Below are 16,316 nucleotides of genomic sequence, written 5' to 3'. Positions count from 1 at the left end.
TAACATATTATTTTTAGTCAGATGGTTAAGAAGGTGCTTGTAAAGAGTCTTTCCTAAAATTGTCATGGATGATGGCAAAAGTGAAATGTTACAACCATTTATGACAGGAACTTAACAATTAATTCACTGTGATGCAATGATGTCTCATCATGACATGCTTAATTTTCTTCTCAGTAAGCATCTGGTAGTACACACAAGTGAAAGGTCAAAAATTAAAAAAATAAAAATTAAAAAAATAGAAAAATTCCTATATGTTTGTCAACAGGATGGATGAGGCTGAACTTTGAGATAAATATGTGCTGAATCATTTAATAACAACTCACATTTAAATTTATTCCATTTGAATCCATCTTCAGTGCATCTTCCTTAAAAATAAATTGCACAGCCAGTAAAAGATCTCATTTCAGTGAGTAGTGAAGCCATAGATTCACAATGAGATGGTTGTGTTTTTCCAGCTTTTCATTATACAATGATAGTGACTTCAGATTATCTAAATAAACTTAATCTTACATTGCCACTAAAATCCTGTTACATAGGTGATTTTTAAATGTGGAGTAGAGCTGTCAGTAATTAAAACTGCAGTGCTGATCATTGTCAGAAGTCCTATGCAGTCAGCATCATTTGAGGAAACACAGAAATTTGTTCTGTTAAGAAAATCACAATCCACTATTGAACTTTATAGAGTTCCCTTCTAAGTTAATTTTATTTCTTTTTTTCCCACCAGAGCACACATTTCACTTTCATTGGGCATATTCTGCACACTGAGCAAACTAATGATCAAGACACGTCCATGCTATATTTACACACACACTATGTGATCAAAAGTATCTGGACACCTGGCTGAAAATGGCTTACAAGTTCATGGCACCCTCCATTGGTAATGCTGAAATTCAATATGGTGTTGGCCCACCATTAGCCCTGATGACAGCTTCCATCCTCGCAGGTGCTAGAGGGTTTCTTGGGGGATTGCAGCCCATTCTTCACAGAATGCTGCACAGCTATCGATGTTGGTCGGTGAGCCTGGGACAAAGTCGGCATTCCAAATCTTCCCAAAAGTTTTCTATAGGATTCAGGTCAGGACTTTGTGTAGGCCAGTCCATTACAGGGATGTTATTGTCATGTAACCACTCTGCCACAGGCCGTGCTTGACCGTGTTGAAAGATGCAGTCACCATCCCTGAATTACTCTTCAACAGTGGGAAGCAAGAAGGGGCTTAATACATCAATGTAGGCCTGTACTGTGATAGTTTGCAAGCCCCGTCCTTGAAAAACACGATCGCGTCATAACACCACCGCCTCTGAATTTTACTGGTGGCACTACACACCTTGGCAGATAATGTTCACCAGGCATTCGCCATACCCATACCCTGCCATCAGCTTGCCACATTGTGTACTGTAATTCATCACTCCACACAATGTTTATCCACTGTTCAGTCATTCAATGTTTACACTCTTTACACCAAGCGATGACCTTCTTCGACTGTCAGTGGTCTCTGGCAGTCAACAGACGAGGTCGGCCTGTACGCTTTTGTGCTGTACGTGTCCCTTCATGTTTCTACTTGACTACCACATCAGAAACAGTGGTCCTAGGGATGCTTAGGAGTGTGGAAATCTCCCATACAGATGTATGATGCAAGTGACCCCAATCACCTGACCATGTGTGAAGTCCGTGAGTTCTGCGGAGCACCCCATTCTGCTCTCTCATGATGTCTAATGACTACTAAGGTCACTGATATGGAGTACCTGGCAGTAGGTGGCAGCACAATGCACCTAATATGAAAAATGTATGTTTTTGGGGGGTGTCTGGATACTTTCGATCACACAGTACACACCACTTGTGTGATATAGTACTTGATCATGTTTACTAACTCAAGTAAAATTTACTGTACTTTTTGACTAGAGCAAATTCAATTACCTATAAAACTTACTTAATAATATTTGATACTGTACTACCTGTTTCCAGGTGCCAGGGACTTACAACAGCACCATCATCACTGGGTTGACACCATTTACGATGTACGAAATTAATGTGATTGCACGAAACATCCATGGACAGAGCTTACCATCATACACAATTAGAACTTTGACACTAACATCTGGCAAGCTTAAGCAGACCACTGTTGCAGAATCACCTCAGTTGCCTGACATCAAAAGCTGCTGTATCAAGAAGGGTGTTTCACATGCAACGTAAGTCTTGGATTCATGTCCTGTTGTACTGAAAATGAATGTACAGTATTTGTTTAAGTGAGAATGAGCTATTTTCAGTTTTGGCATTAAGTTTACAACAAGCTAATTCTTGTCACAAGTAATTATTTTTTTCTGTTTTCACCTTAAGAGAAATAGAAATCAATACTACTGTTGTGTTCATTGCACTGATTTTAATTTGTAATATTGATGTACAAAGTAAGCTCTGTGATAATGATTGGGCCTATACCTGATGTCACTTAAGTACATACATACAGACATTCATTAACATATCTTGCTCTACAAATCCCATCTCAGTTTATTGTGCAACCCACATTTAAGTTATTTACATATAAGACATCTGCAGGAGATCACTCAGCTGTACAGTCATGCCCTAGTAAAATTATAGTAGATGAGTGTCATGTCACCATCCGTCAATGAATCTTGAGCTTGTACAGTGTTCTGCAATGCTATTTGCTATATCTTCAGTGATACAAATTTTACACAGACCAAATCTTTTCTGGTTCATGTTAGTCAAGGCTATTACCTGAGTCAGCCTGAGCATTCTTTTTAGCTAGTATTCAATTCTCATTTAAAAAAGAAAGGAACTTAGGCTGGTTATTCATTTCATATTATTTATGAATTTTCCTCACCAGTTGCAATGCAATGCTTTTAATTTGTAACTGGATCAGAAAATCCCATAAATAATGCACTTTCAACAGTTGTGGCCCTGCCTCACATCACATAAATGAATATAATGATTCTCCATTTACTTCTGAACCAAAGGTTACCGGAACCTGAAGATTTTTAATTTTAAAACCTAAACAACAGGAATTCTGTATTGCAAAATATACTATATGCGACTTCCCATTTAGTAAAGATTAAGATACCTGAAATCCACATTGTAGGATGTAGGGTTTACAACCAGTAAGTATGTCAGAGCAAGACAGATTTAATTACTAGAACTACACCACAGCTGAAAACAGTGGTTGACAATGGTAATGAAGACAAATTTACATTGTATATCTTTAGAGATCAAGATTATTGGTGAAAAGGAATCCTGTGTTTTCTTATGTGCATATGAAAAAAACATTGTCTGCTAGATATGACCAAACTGAAATTGCAATTCAACCTCTCTCAATGCAGTAAGTTGTTATCATTATTCTTTCCATTGTTTTCATTCAATTCAAGATGCTCCACTGTCATTTTGTCACCATATCAACATGACAGCTGAGGTCAGTCACATTCTGGAAATATGCTTCAGGGTAATTGATTTGCTAACCTGTCTCTGAACATCATTGGGATACAAATTTGTAATAAAGATATACAGGAAGATCATTCATTTATTGATTCATCAAGTTTTGTAGATTCCACTAAGAAGGAGAATGTTCTGGCATATGGATTGAGTTGACGTGTTCAGTAACAAAAGATAAGCAACTCGCAGAAACTTAATGTGTACAATAAACTGTCATTATAATGCTTAATACTATTTGTCCATACAAATTTGCTGGAGGACTGATTAGGATGATCATTCAGCTGTAAATTATGGTAAAACATAGAGAATGTAACATTCTTGTTTTATGGTAAGTTATAAAAAACAGAACCATTCACAAAGCTACAAAGACTCATTGCTTCCACTTGTTTTGTATATTTTTGTAAAAACAGAGATTGCATTCAGCATTAAGAAAATATATATCTATGATAGGAAATATTATCATTTGTTACAGGTGTGTTAATAAACTGTGTGACCCTACTTTGTCAGAAATTGCTGAGGTCACAGATTTAATGATATGTGCTCCATGGGCAACAGACACATTTCGATGTTTGACAAACGGGATTGACCATACAGCATGTTGTCGGGCCAGAGGCCTTCCTGTTCACTGTCAAGAACTTTGTTCAGGCAACATCACTCAACTGGACTTCAGCTACTTCAAGTAAGTTTATGATCTTGAATTTCATGCTGATGGTGCATGGTATACCTTCAATACATTTCTCAGGATTTTATAATTACATTATTGAACAACCCACTGATTTCATTGTATCCGTAACTGAAATCTTTGCAACATCAATATTTTGTTACTGATATATAGAGAACAGCATACATACTGTTATAATTAGACACAGAAGCATAAATGTTGATGTACTTTGAATGATTGTTACCAACAAAAAAAACTGTTCAATTTTGCAATTAAATTTGTATTTTAGTAATTATAACGTAATTGCCAATTTTCAGCACACACTCTCCTACATGTCTTCTGATTTTCAAATGAGTGTAGGGAGAACTAATCTGCTTACCATTGCTCCAAAGTTGGTATGCTCATTATGTGAAATGTACAATTCTTTTTACAGAGAATGTAGATATGTATTGTTTCTGTGATAATGATAGAAACTTTTTGGAGTTTATCCCTTATGTAGAGAACACATCAGTCAAAACTGGAAGAATCCTCTGGAAATACAATGAGATTAAAAAAGAAAGGACAGAGTTCAATTCTCTATTACGATCTATAAAAGATAGAAACACATTGTGCACATCACTGGATGGAGAAAGGTTCAAAGTTTGGCACGAATGCACTGTTGTTAGTTTGTAACAACATGGTTACTACACCACAAGATAAATCATTTTGTGTATTGGAAATTGTGCAAAGTCAGTCCATTGTCAAGTGTTACACGCATACTGCCATCGAATCAGCAGGAACCCACCTCTGCAGTAAGCAGATTCATGACTGGCATAAACAATTCTTGGATGTTGGTTGCATATGCAAAGGAAAGAGTACCTGTTTATCACGCATGTCTGATGAAAATATCAAGCATATCTGAGATGCATTCATATGGAGTCCTCAGAAGTCCACAAGATGGGTAGACCAGGAACTTCAGCTTCCTCAAACAACAGTATGGCATGTTCTGAATTGAAGTCTTCATATAAAGCCTTACAAGTTGCAGTTACTGCAGCAATCGCATCCCAGCAACCATAACAGAAAAAAAGAATTTTGCCTTTCAGCTCTCCAGGATATGGTGGAGGACACTTTTTCTGAACACTCATCTTTCCTGATGCATTGACGTTGTCATCTATCGGAAAGGTAAACTGCCAGAATGTAAAAATTTGGGGACCACAAAACCCTGATGGTGTTGTCGAACATGAAAGAGACTCACAGAGATTAAATGTGTTTTGTGTCATCTAAGTTCACACAAAATGTATGGACCTTTCTTTTTTTGCAGAGGAAACTGTGACAGGAATGTCATACCTAGACATGCTGCAACATTGGTTGTTTCCTCTTCTTCAGAAAGGTTCAAATAATTTCATTTTTATGCATGATGGCACCCCACATTTTCTTAACAACATCCCACAAGATTGAATTGCAAGAAGTGGACAAGAAGATGTCGTTCATTGCTTTTGGCCTCCCAGGTCACCAGACCGCACACCTTACAATTTTTTTTTCCGTTTTTTTCTGAGAGGTCCCAACTATGCTTCAAGATCTGAGAAACTGATAAACAGAGAACTGCTGATTAGTGTGTAGAATGAAATGTGCTACCATTTCAATGTTCCTTGAGCAACACACCATGCTCAAGCTGATTGTGTAGTACAGTGTCCGTGTGAACATAAAACTTTGAAAATTCTTCCATCCAGTGACATGCACAATGTGTTTCTGTCATTCATGGTTTCTCTGTAATAAACAACTGAAATGCTCTCTTTCATTTGGAATTGCCTATAATTATCAAGCTTGTATTCCAACCTTCATGAAAGACAAAGCCTTGTTGCATCTGTTAAGGATGAGTTAGGACTCTAGAAACTTTGAGTCTATTGCTTCCTGTGTCAGTGTGGAAAAATGTACATAGGTCAGACTCTCTGGACGGTACATTAAAGATGCTCAGAATACTAGTATCACACAGATAAAGAACAACCAATGAAGTCAGATGTCACAAAGCACTGCATGTCCAAAGGACAAAGAATTAATTATGAATGCTTTAAGTCTTCATAACAGACCACCACATTATCGGATTGCATTTTAAAAGAATCCAGCTACATGATGAACTGACGAATAAACACATCAGTGTTGAAATTAGTAAGGCTTGGGACCTACCCTTGAGCATGATCAAAGTACAGTAGGCTGTTGGTCGATCCTCTAACACCATGCCCACTGAAGAACTGAGACCACACCACCTAGTCATGGCTACTCCAAACCAGCAGTGTCCTGACACCTGCAGCGTCAGCACAGAAATTGACAATCATGACTCTTGTCCAGACCACGCTCTTACCCTTCCACCACATTACCCTTGCTTGCATACTGCAGGCCTGAAGTTGAGAGCAGAAGGAAGGGGGAAGATAAAATGGAGCCCAGTGGAAGCCATTAATTAGTACTGGCTGAAGTCAGCAACAATTCATCTGACTGAAATACTGTACAATTCAGATGATGCATTTGGGTGAATAGCCGAGGACATTTTGAAGTCACTGTGTGCCAGGAAAGCTAAAATCACACAAACATTATTCACAGCAGATTGAGGCAGAAGTCATAAGTGAAACCTGAACTCTTAACTAGGTCAGAAAAAATTGTGTACATGGCCTCCAGGCTGCTAATATATGGTATTATTCGTAAAAACCTTAAAAAAATAAAGTGTCATCAGACAACAGTATAGCGTGGATCAAAGGAGAATAGTGTAACAGGCTTGATGCAATATTCATTGACCCAAATACATTTTTAAATGATAAATGTTTGAAAAAGATGGCCTTGCACCTCAACAGGGTAGGCACCATAAAGTTCACTAAATTTTGTATACATGTGAAAAATCCTAAAAATCAAGGGAAACTTATACATTCTGATGGTGATGATAAATTCAAGGTGCAGACCAAAAGCCAAAAGTATAAATATTAGGATTGGAACTTAAATAGTGCCAACTATTTATTTACAGCTTGTACAAAATAGATACATGTTTAAAAGTTTCACTGACATTCAAAGTAGTCACCAGCATTGTGTATAACCCGTTGCCAGTGATGTGGAAGTCGTAGGATACTCTTAGCAGTGCCAGTTGTGTTGACAGTTTGAGCAGGGCGGTCTATTGCCCAATGAATTTGTAGCAGTTCTGAAGCGAGTGCCATGAAGTGTTTCCTTCAGTTTAGAAATCGAGTTGAACTTATGAGGGCTTAAGTCAGGGAGGTGCAGTATGTGGTATAGCACTTAGCAGCCCCATCAGTCAAACAAATCAGTAACTGTATGTGCTTGAGCATTGTCCTGCAAAATGATGGTCAGGTCCTGCAGAAAGTGTCATCAGTTCTGTCTCTAAGCTGGTTGTAGGTTGTGTTCCTAAAATGAACAGCTTAGAAACAGAAGCGATGACACTTTCTGCAGGGCCTGACCATCATTTTGCACGACAATGCTCAAGCACATATAGTGCAAACTGTTACTGATTTGTTTGACTGATGGGGCTGCTAAGTGCTATACCACCTACTGCACTCCCATGACTTAAGCCCTCGTAGGTACAACTCGATATCTAAACTGAAGGAAACACTTCACAGCATTCACTTCAGTACTGCTACAAAATTTTTCGAGCAATAGACTGCGACGCTTGAACTGTCAACATAACTGGCACTGCGAAGAGTATCCTATGACTTCCACATCACTGGCAATGGGTTATACACAATGCTGGTGACTACTTTGGAGCTCAGTAAAACTTAGAAACACATATCTATTTTGTACGAGCTGTAAATAAATAGTTGCCACTATTAAAGTTCAAATCCTTGTACAACATACAGGATGCACTTCGAATCATAGTCAAGAACATAAAAGCTCCCCTTGTACACTGGAATTTCAAAGAGTAATAGAAGGACTTATATACCGCAGATATTCTAAAGTTGATTAACTTAAAATTATTTATTTAGAATGTGTAAACATCATAAGTATATGCTTAAATTAACGCTGGTTAATAGACTCTTGTGTTAAAAGTTTTGCTTAGTGTAGAAGTGATGGAGGTTCCTGTACTCTTGATGAAGATCAATAAATTATAAAGTAAGAGACAATTTAAATCATTGAAATGAAAAAATTTTTTAAAAGCTTTAAATCATCTTCTGCTCAAAATAATGAAGGTAGTATCAGATTAAAGCTATGTGCTGGACCTGGACTAGAACCTGGGGCACTCAATCAGTACAGCACTTGCCTCTGAAAAGCAAAGGCCCTGATCTGGCATACAGTTTTGGTTGCATGCCAGAAAGGTCCAAATCAGTGCACCCTCCACTACAGATTGAAAATTCATTCTTTTGAGAGTTGCCTAGTGAAGTTAAGTGATTTGAACATAGTATGTATAGAAATCTCCAGAATTCCAGTAACAAATAATTTATGAGCTAAATTGCATTGCTTCTCAGAAAACACTGGGAAAGAAAATAAGAAATAAATTGTGACTGCAGCTGACTTTTACTTAAACCTGTTAGTTGAAAGCAGTGAATCTACAAAATTTTGTGATTTAAATCAGTAATCTGGTTTATTTTTAAACACTGAGTTGCACTGATAAATTTATTATGAATAAATGTAAATGCAAATAACTACTGCATATAACTGTGTATTTTTTATTACTTAACTCTGTTTATTGAGCAGAGAAACTAAAATCTGAAGAAATCTGTATTAAAAATTTTCCAGCGAATGTCATACAGGTTATTTCTGCAATAAATTAAGTGTTGTAAGCTGTTGCTGTAGATCACTACAGCTCAAGCATGAGGAACTATGAAAAGGTCTTAAACTATATTTAGGTGTCTTCAATGAATCTTTATCTCTTAAAACTTAATGAAGGTAAACAGTCAACTTACATGGATTAAACTGGGAATAAAAATCTGTGGTGCTAGGGACAGACAGTTTCAAGATGACCTATAAAATCAAAGGAATACCACAATTTTGTTATGTATGTTGAATTTCATAAAGTTGTATTCAGAAAAGTTTATTTATAACTGAAAAACTGACAAACAACAATAACATCTTACAATACAGGTGTAAGACAAAAGCACTATGGTCTGTTCTTAAGTCATATTTAGCAGCCAAAGTAAAAAAAAACAAGATATTTGAAATTGTACTATAGCTAATCCTATTATATAGCAGATATGACGTCCTACCAGGACAAGACAAATGTCATATAAAGTGTTTGAAAAATGGTTAAAATCTTATTTGCCTTCCAACAAGGAAAAGGCACACTAAATGCCGTAAGTGAATTTACGCAAAATGCATGCTCCACATTAGAAAAGGGTAAAAAGGCCACAGTCACAAGCGTATTCTGTGATCCAATAAAAGCATTAGATGCAATAAATCACTCCTTACTCCTCCATAAATTTCTGGTGTGGGATCAGTGACAGTGCTTTACAGCTCATATTTAACACATAAGAAGCAAAAATCAAACATTATATTAAATTCATGTAATTACCTCTCTGGCAGGAAATCAGGTTTCCCAAGGAGTCTCACAGGGTTTGATATTGGGTCCTATCTGCTCCTGTTCTGTATAAATGACCTTCCACCTATTACTGCTGTTAATTCAGTCATATTTGCGAATAGTGCATCACTTATATTTGAAAGTAAGATGCCCCCAAAAAATCCACAAAGTGCCAAAAATACTACAGAAAAACTTGAATCCCTGTACTGTCAAAATGAACTAAAATGGAATATCAATAAAATCCAGATGATACAATATGAAACTAAGCTGTTACAACAGTCAAACAATGAAAAATCCAGGATAGAATGTAGCAATATTATGAGAAGGAAAGTTGCTCAGGATGGAATGTAACAATCTTATGAGAAGGAAGCAACTTACCTTCTCATAATATTGTTAAGCTGTTACAACAGAGAGACATGAAAATAACATGTAATGATTTGGAGGTCACAGAAGCAAACCATGTAAGGTTTCTAGACCTAAATCTTGACAGAAATTTGAATTGGAAGGTACACATAGACTACTTAGTAAATAAACTAAAAAGCTTAGCATTTGTTAGGTGGACTTTTAATGGTTTCCAAAATACAGTCTTCCAGTGTCACTTTAAGTCAGTCATACATTATGACATTATTTTCTGGGAGAATTCAATAGATGTCATGAGGTTACTAGTGTTGTGCACAGATGTGTAAATGAGTATTAGGCAGCTGTACTACAGCATTATATACAAAATAGTGTAAAACTTTTTAATTCATCTAATAAAAATATTTCATTGTGAATCCTGACAGGTTCCCTGTCCAACAAATCAAATAATTTGAAAACTGTATATAATGAGATGAATAAATCTCATTTCACAGAAGTGAATTAAGAGTTTCTTCAGAAGTAACCACATTTTACTATGTTCAGCATTCATTTTTTTATCTAGGTGTGTTTCTTTATCTTTGAAGTGTAAACTACTTAGCCATTCATTTGTTACATTTTCATGATTTTTATTTTTCCCTTTTCTGCTTATACCCACAGAAGAATTGTCAGTTTCAGAGTACCATTACATGTTTTATAGTGTGCTATAAAACACATATTATACAGATGCAGACAGCTCATACCTGTACTTAATGCTTGCAGCTTTTTGGTACTCAAATAAATGTGGTTTGTTGTAGTGACCAGAGTATAAGGACGCAAGTCACACTTTCACAAATTTGAAATAGATTTATTTTCTAAGAAACAACAGAATATTATCTGTTTGACATTTTCTTGTTCTGCAGGTGCCTGAAATATATGGGAGACTACACAAACTGCCTTCTTCAAGGGTATGGTGTACTTCCAAGTGCCCCACAGAGAGTATATATCTCCAACATTGCAACAGAGTATGCTATTATTCACTGGGATCCACCTAAGATTTTGGGCGAAACGGTTCTCTTTTACAATGTTAAGTACAGGAGGATGGCAGTCTACGACAATGAATACCACACAGTGTCCAATGTGCATCCACCTTTTATTCTTGAAAACCTGCATAGTGATTCAGATTATGAAGTATTTGTTGAAGCAGCTAACGCACATGGTGTTGGGCAACCTTCCGCAAGAATTGTCTTTAGAACAGACAGTCAGGTAAGAATAACATATAATACTTCAAATGTGCTAAAAAAAGACTGCTTTTTATGCATTTTTAAAAAATACATTTCTGCATTTATTCTTATTGTGTCCAATTGTTATTGGTCAGGTTTCCAGCTGAGCCTGTTTGATGTCCAACATTTTCCTTGTAAGATATTCCTGATGTCCAGTTTCATGCATGATTCCATTTTCCTACTTAATTTTTGGCTCTGAGCACTATGGGACTCAACATCTTAGGTCATAAGTCCCCTAGAACTTAGAACTACTTAAACCTAACTAACCTAAGGACATCACACACACCCATGCCCGAGGCAGGATTCGAACCTGCGACCGTAGCAGTCCCGCAGTTCCGGACTGCAGCGCCAGAGCCGCTAGACCACCGCGGCCGGCTACTTAATTTTTCAATGGATTCCAGTAACCATATTATTCCCCACATTGTTGGATACAAAATCCTTTTTTTCAATATGATCTCTGTTTAGTGCAACGGCCTTACACAACCTTATTGGGAGGACCTGTATGACTGCATTGTACTGCTGTACTGATTGGGATCAGAGCCAATGTTTTGCTGCATCAATTACTTCCCCATCATCCAAGTACTGCTTCCCAGGGAGTGCATCCTTTATTGGGTCAAACAGATGGAGGTCAAAAGGTGTGAGATTTGGGCAGTAGGAAGGATGAGGAAGAACTGCCCAGTGAAGTTTTATGAGCTCCTCTTGAGTGTGCAGACTTATGTGAAGCCCTGCATTTCATGAAGAAAGAGAAGTTCATTTACATTTTCTGTGCAATGAATATGCTACAGTTGTTTCTTCAGATTCCTGATGGCAGTACAATACAATTCAGAGTTGATCGTGGCACCATGAGGGAGGACATCAAACAGAATAATGCCTCACACAACAAATCACCATGCTTTTGTTGCCTGCCAGATCTCCATAGATATTCTGGAAGCACTTATGAAAATTTATGATGCTCTGGTTTTCTGCCAAAAAACTCAATAACATCTCTCCACCTAGAATACACCTCGACTATAGACAGCATTTTGAAGGCTACGTAAACTGCTGCCACCTATTGGAACTTCATGAAAGTAAAGGGGATGTAGCAGGAACATTCCATGACGTCTTAAAAAATTTCAACCAAAACTGGCCAAGGGAGAAATGTGCTGCATTACTTGCTGAAAGCCCCTTGTATATCCAAGACAGTTAGTTGCTTGCAGTTCCTCACAGGGATGACTGTCTCACTTGTTAAAATACTGTGCACATAAAAGTACTGTTGAATATTCTGTACACCTGGAAATGCACCTTTTGTCTATATTATGTCTGACAAATGGCATTAGAGTCATGCATTTATTGTACTGCCCTTATTTTACAGATATCGGCACTTTGACATTAGAAGTGCTGGTGGCTGGCCTTTAAAAAAAAATAAGAAAAAAAAACAGATAATTGGGAAAGATGAGAAAGATATTGAAGAACTTTATGCCTGAATACCTCTTACTTAACAAGGAGCAAAAATTGAATGTCATATATTTTTAGTATGTGACTGTTCTCTAGACTTAATTTGAGATAGATAAGAATTGATATAATTCAGGCTTTTCCTGTGTATTAGTTTAATTAACAAAGCTTAGTTACCATGTTGTATAATTCTGCAATGTCAGCACTATTTTTCCACAAAGCAGCTGCTTGAAAAAGGTAGATGGGGAGATGAGTACAGCAAGTAGGATGGATGCTCATGTAGTCTTCAATGCACTTACATGTAATGAGCAGTCAGGAATTACGGACACATTGTAGTATACAGAAGTGCTGTCAAGAAATAATTAGAAGCAGTGTATGAAGAACCTCTTACTAGATAAGCAACTGAAAACTTCCGTGCAGGCACTTCACTATTGTGTTAACTTCTTTATGTGGCTTCGCCAGGTATCATGGTGTGTGACACCAGCTGCAAAAGAACTGTAACTGCTTCCTTCATTAGGATTTGATGACTGAAACAGTGAGGGTTGAAACCTTTACTGAGTTGCTGGCATATCATTTGTTAGTGAACTACTGTATAATGTGAAAGCAAAGTGAAAAGTTCTCAGTCTGGCATTTAAAGACTGTTTTTGTTCTGTTTGAAAAGGTATATTTTAGCCCCAGTAACTTTTTAAGTCAAAGCCCACGTCCCAGTGCTTTTCCAATAAGAGGACGCTATCTCTGGGGTGCAATTCTGGAATGTAAGCAGTTTATCCATTTTCAGTTGTCATAACATTTCCACTGGACTTGAAGCATTTTTTGGCCACAGATTTCATAAAATTTGGTAATACACATAAGTCAGAAGGTGCTCAATCTGATTTAAAAATACCACCCAAAATCCTACACTGCACTGGGTTTCCTCTATGTTTGCAGCAATGGACTTTCTCCGTGTGGAGCATCTTTTTGAAAAGTATGGCCACATTGGATTCAGTGCCCATTACTTAATTTTGAAAGTTAAGAAGTTTTTTTTATAAACTTGGACCAATCTTGGATTAATTTCCATTAACAATAAGTCATACAAAAGAAACTAATAAATGCCAGAATGGTATTCCAGGAAGTAAAACATACACAATAGACTAGTTTAAAAAACCGTGTAAACAAAACTGTTCTTCAGATCAACAATAATAGGAGAAGTATTGATTCCTATTCACCATAAAGATGACCTGTTGAGTTACAGAGAGGCACAGCAAAAAAGACTCTTACACATTATAGCTTTTGGTCAAAGCCTTCTTCAGCAAAGAAAACATGCACATATTCACACAAGCAAGCACATCTTATGCACTCATGAGCACTACCATCGGCAGCTTCGACTCTAACGCTTTCCAGCCGGTGATAGCAGTCGTGTGCATGAACTGTTCTTTCTTGTGTGCAGGGGTGGTGTCAAGACTGGGGGGGGGGGGGGGCTATGGGGGTGTATCCCCCCCCCCCCAATGGAGTATCATATTACACTGGATAAAATGACTTCAGAAAAAGCAAATATATTATTCCTACAGATTCAATCTTTTTTTCATAATTATGTAGCAATATAGGTTGCAATATATTTCAAACACATTTTAATAAAAGAATAAGAGTAGCAAATAGCTTACTATCGAAACCAATAAATATTATTTAACTTAAACTTGGCGTCTTATTATCTATTGATACACAGTTTTTACCCTGAACTCCAAAACAGTTACCAAAAACTACTTTAAGCAACACCAAATTTTACCAGTTTGTTGGTGGAGGACCCCTACACTCCTTTTGTTAAGTGATATTCCATTTCCCCAAACCCCCTTCCCCCCTCATTAGCCACCCCCTTGACCAACTTCTAGAATCGCCCCTGCTTTCTGCTTTTTGTGTGTGTGTGTTTTCTTTCCAGAAGAAGGCTTTGGCTGAAAGCTATAATGTGTAGCAGTCTGTTCATTGTGCTTGTCTGCAACTCGAGTCATCTTTACGGAGACTGGCTATCTATCATTTTCCTAATGTTGTTGAGAATCTGACCTGGAGTTACTTTTCTTCAGATCACGTTGACTGCTTACTTATTACACAACATGTACAAAAAAACAAAATTTTATTGAAATCAACGTTTCCTTTGTACCAGGCTGATAACATTTCACCTCATCCTCATAAGATATCCAATAGCGTAAATACTTCATAACACAGGCATAGGGGGGGGGGGGGGGGGGGGGGAATAGAGACTGAATAGAGGATCTTCTTCTTTGTCTTCTTACACTGGGTGTTTGTTGTTTTCTGAGGAAGTGCTCATCTGTCCCAGCTTTTCCAGCTTACTCAACATATCTTCAATGTCAGCATTCACTTTAGTGTTTGAATTCACTGTGGCATTATCCATTACAGCATGACTTTCCAAATCAGTATGAAATTTCATACTGTATTCATTTCCTGAGTTATTACAGAGTGTAGTAAATCCCTTCATTTTAAGAGGATCAAGAATGTGGTTTAAATTGCGTATACTGTGGGTTCTCCCAGTTCTTCTGATGAGATCTAAGAAATGCTATTTTCGTGAAGTTTTTGATTCTTTTCCAAATAAGAAGCCAAATATAGTTATAAAGTGTTTAAGATTCCCAGCAAGGCTGCCACAATCTAATATCTTATGTGCTCTTTGAAACGTGTCTCTGTAATATATCATTGCCCAGTGCAGATGGTTACAGCTCAAGACAGAAAAGTACAAATGAGTGTGAGAAAATGATAACACTCATTATACTGGAATATTTAAATTAATTTTTTTCCCATTAAGACATCCATTAATGTGATTTACTGTATTTGAAAAGAGAGTTTCTTTACTGAAAATCTCACTGATTTCACTGAAATACATTGAATCGGCCAATATTTACTCTTGGAACATTTAACTGAAATCATTAATGGTTTCAGACAGCAGAGTTTTATAGTTTTTCCTTACTTTCATTTCCCTCCTTGTTTTTCCTCATAATGGAGAAAAAACCAAATGAGAATAATGGTGGCAAGATTTCAATGAATAAGCTGTAGGGCCTATAACCAGTGAAAATTTCAATGAAATATGAAAAATATTAATCTAGCAGTTCATTTCACATAGTTTATATAATAACCTATATAAATAATGTAGACTGTGATTGCTAATTATGACAGACAAGTCTATAGTTCATTTCACATATATTAATTAAATTTATTTTAGGTGATTGAAGATAAAATTGAGGCATCTACTTTCTACAATGTGACAGCCTGTTGCGTAGCAGCTAACTTGAGTGAGAGCTGTTTGCCACTCTGCTCATATGATGCCAGTATGTCAGATGTCAGAGCACTGGCAGGAGTGTGTGGATCAGAACTCCACAAACTGTTGCGTTGTGGTGCTGGTGGACGCAATCATGGAACCTGCTGTATGCGTCGCGGCGTACCACCTGTTTGCCTTCCGCTGTGTGCTGGAGTTGTTGCAGATTCTCTTATAATTACTGCCACTTCCTGTATACCATACATTGGGAACATTGTTCAGTGCTTTGAGGAAGGTTTGTAAAACATGTCAAATCACTATGTTTGTATGTAGTCATCTACTTTTTATGTGTGGTATTTTTGCATCAGACATCATAAAAATTCTTGTAGCATAACTTCCTTTCCACAATATATCTGGAAAAGTGAAAAAAATACATGGTGCAAATACAGT

At 37.1% G+C, this 16,316-nt stretch overlaps 1 protein-coding gene across 3 annotated transcripts in view; it reads left to right on the top strand.

The window, feature by feature from the left end:
• The window catches only part of LOC124595771 (Ig-like and fibronectin type-III domain-containing protein 1), a 1,092,366-nt gene that overhangs the window by 1,010,642 nt on the left and 65,408 nt on the right, over positions 1–16,316 (top strand). For all 3 annotated transcript variants that reach the window (XM_047134656.1, XM_047134654.1, XM_047134655.1), the window contains 4 exons: positions 1,963–2,186; positions 3,911–4,117; positions 10,841–11,183; positions 15,834–16,161. In XM_047134656.1, coding sequence (XP_046990612.1) covers positions 1,963–2,186; positions 3,911–4,117; positions 10,841–11,183; positions 15,834–16,161 — 1,102 coding nt within the window. The remainder of the gene's footprint in view (positions 1–1,962; positions 2,187–3,910; positions 4,118–10,840; positions 11,184–15,833; positions 16,162–16,316) is intronic.

This window comes from Schistocerca americana, chromosome 2, assembly GCF_021461395.2.
Source record: "Schistocerca americana isolate TAMUIC-IGC-003095 chromosome 2, iqSchAmer2.1, whole genome shotgun sequence".
In the NCBI taxonomy this organism is placed as follows: Eukaryota; Metazoa; Arthropoda; class Insecta; order Orthoptera; family Acrididae; genus Schistocerca; species Schistocerca americana.
Note: the sequence above shows the minus strand (reverse complement) of the source record. Positions and strands in the feature narration are given on the sequence as shown.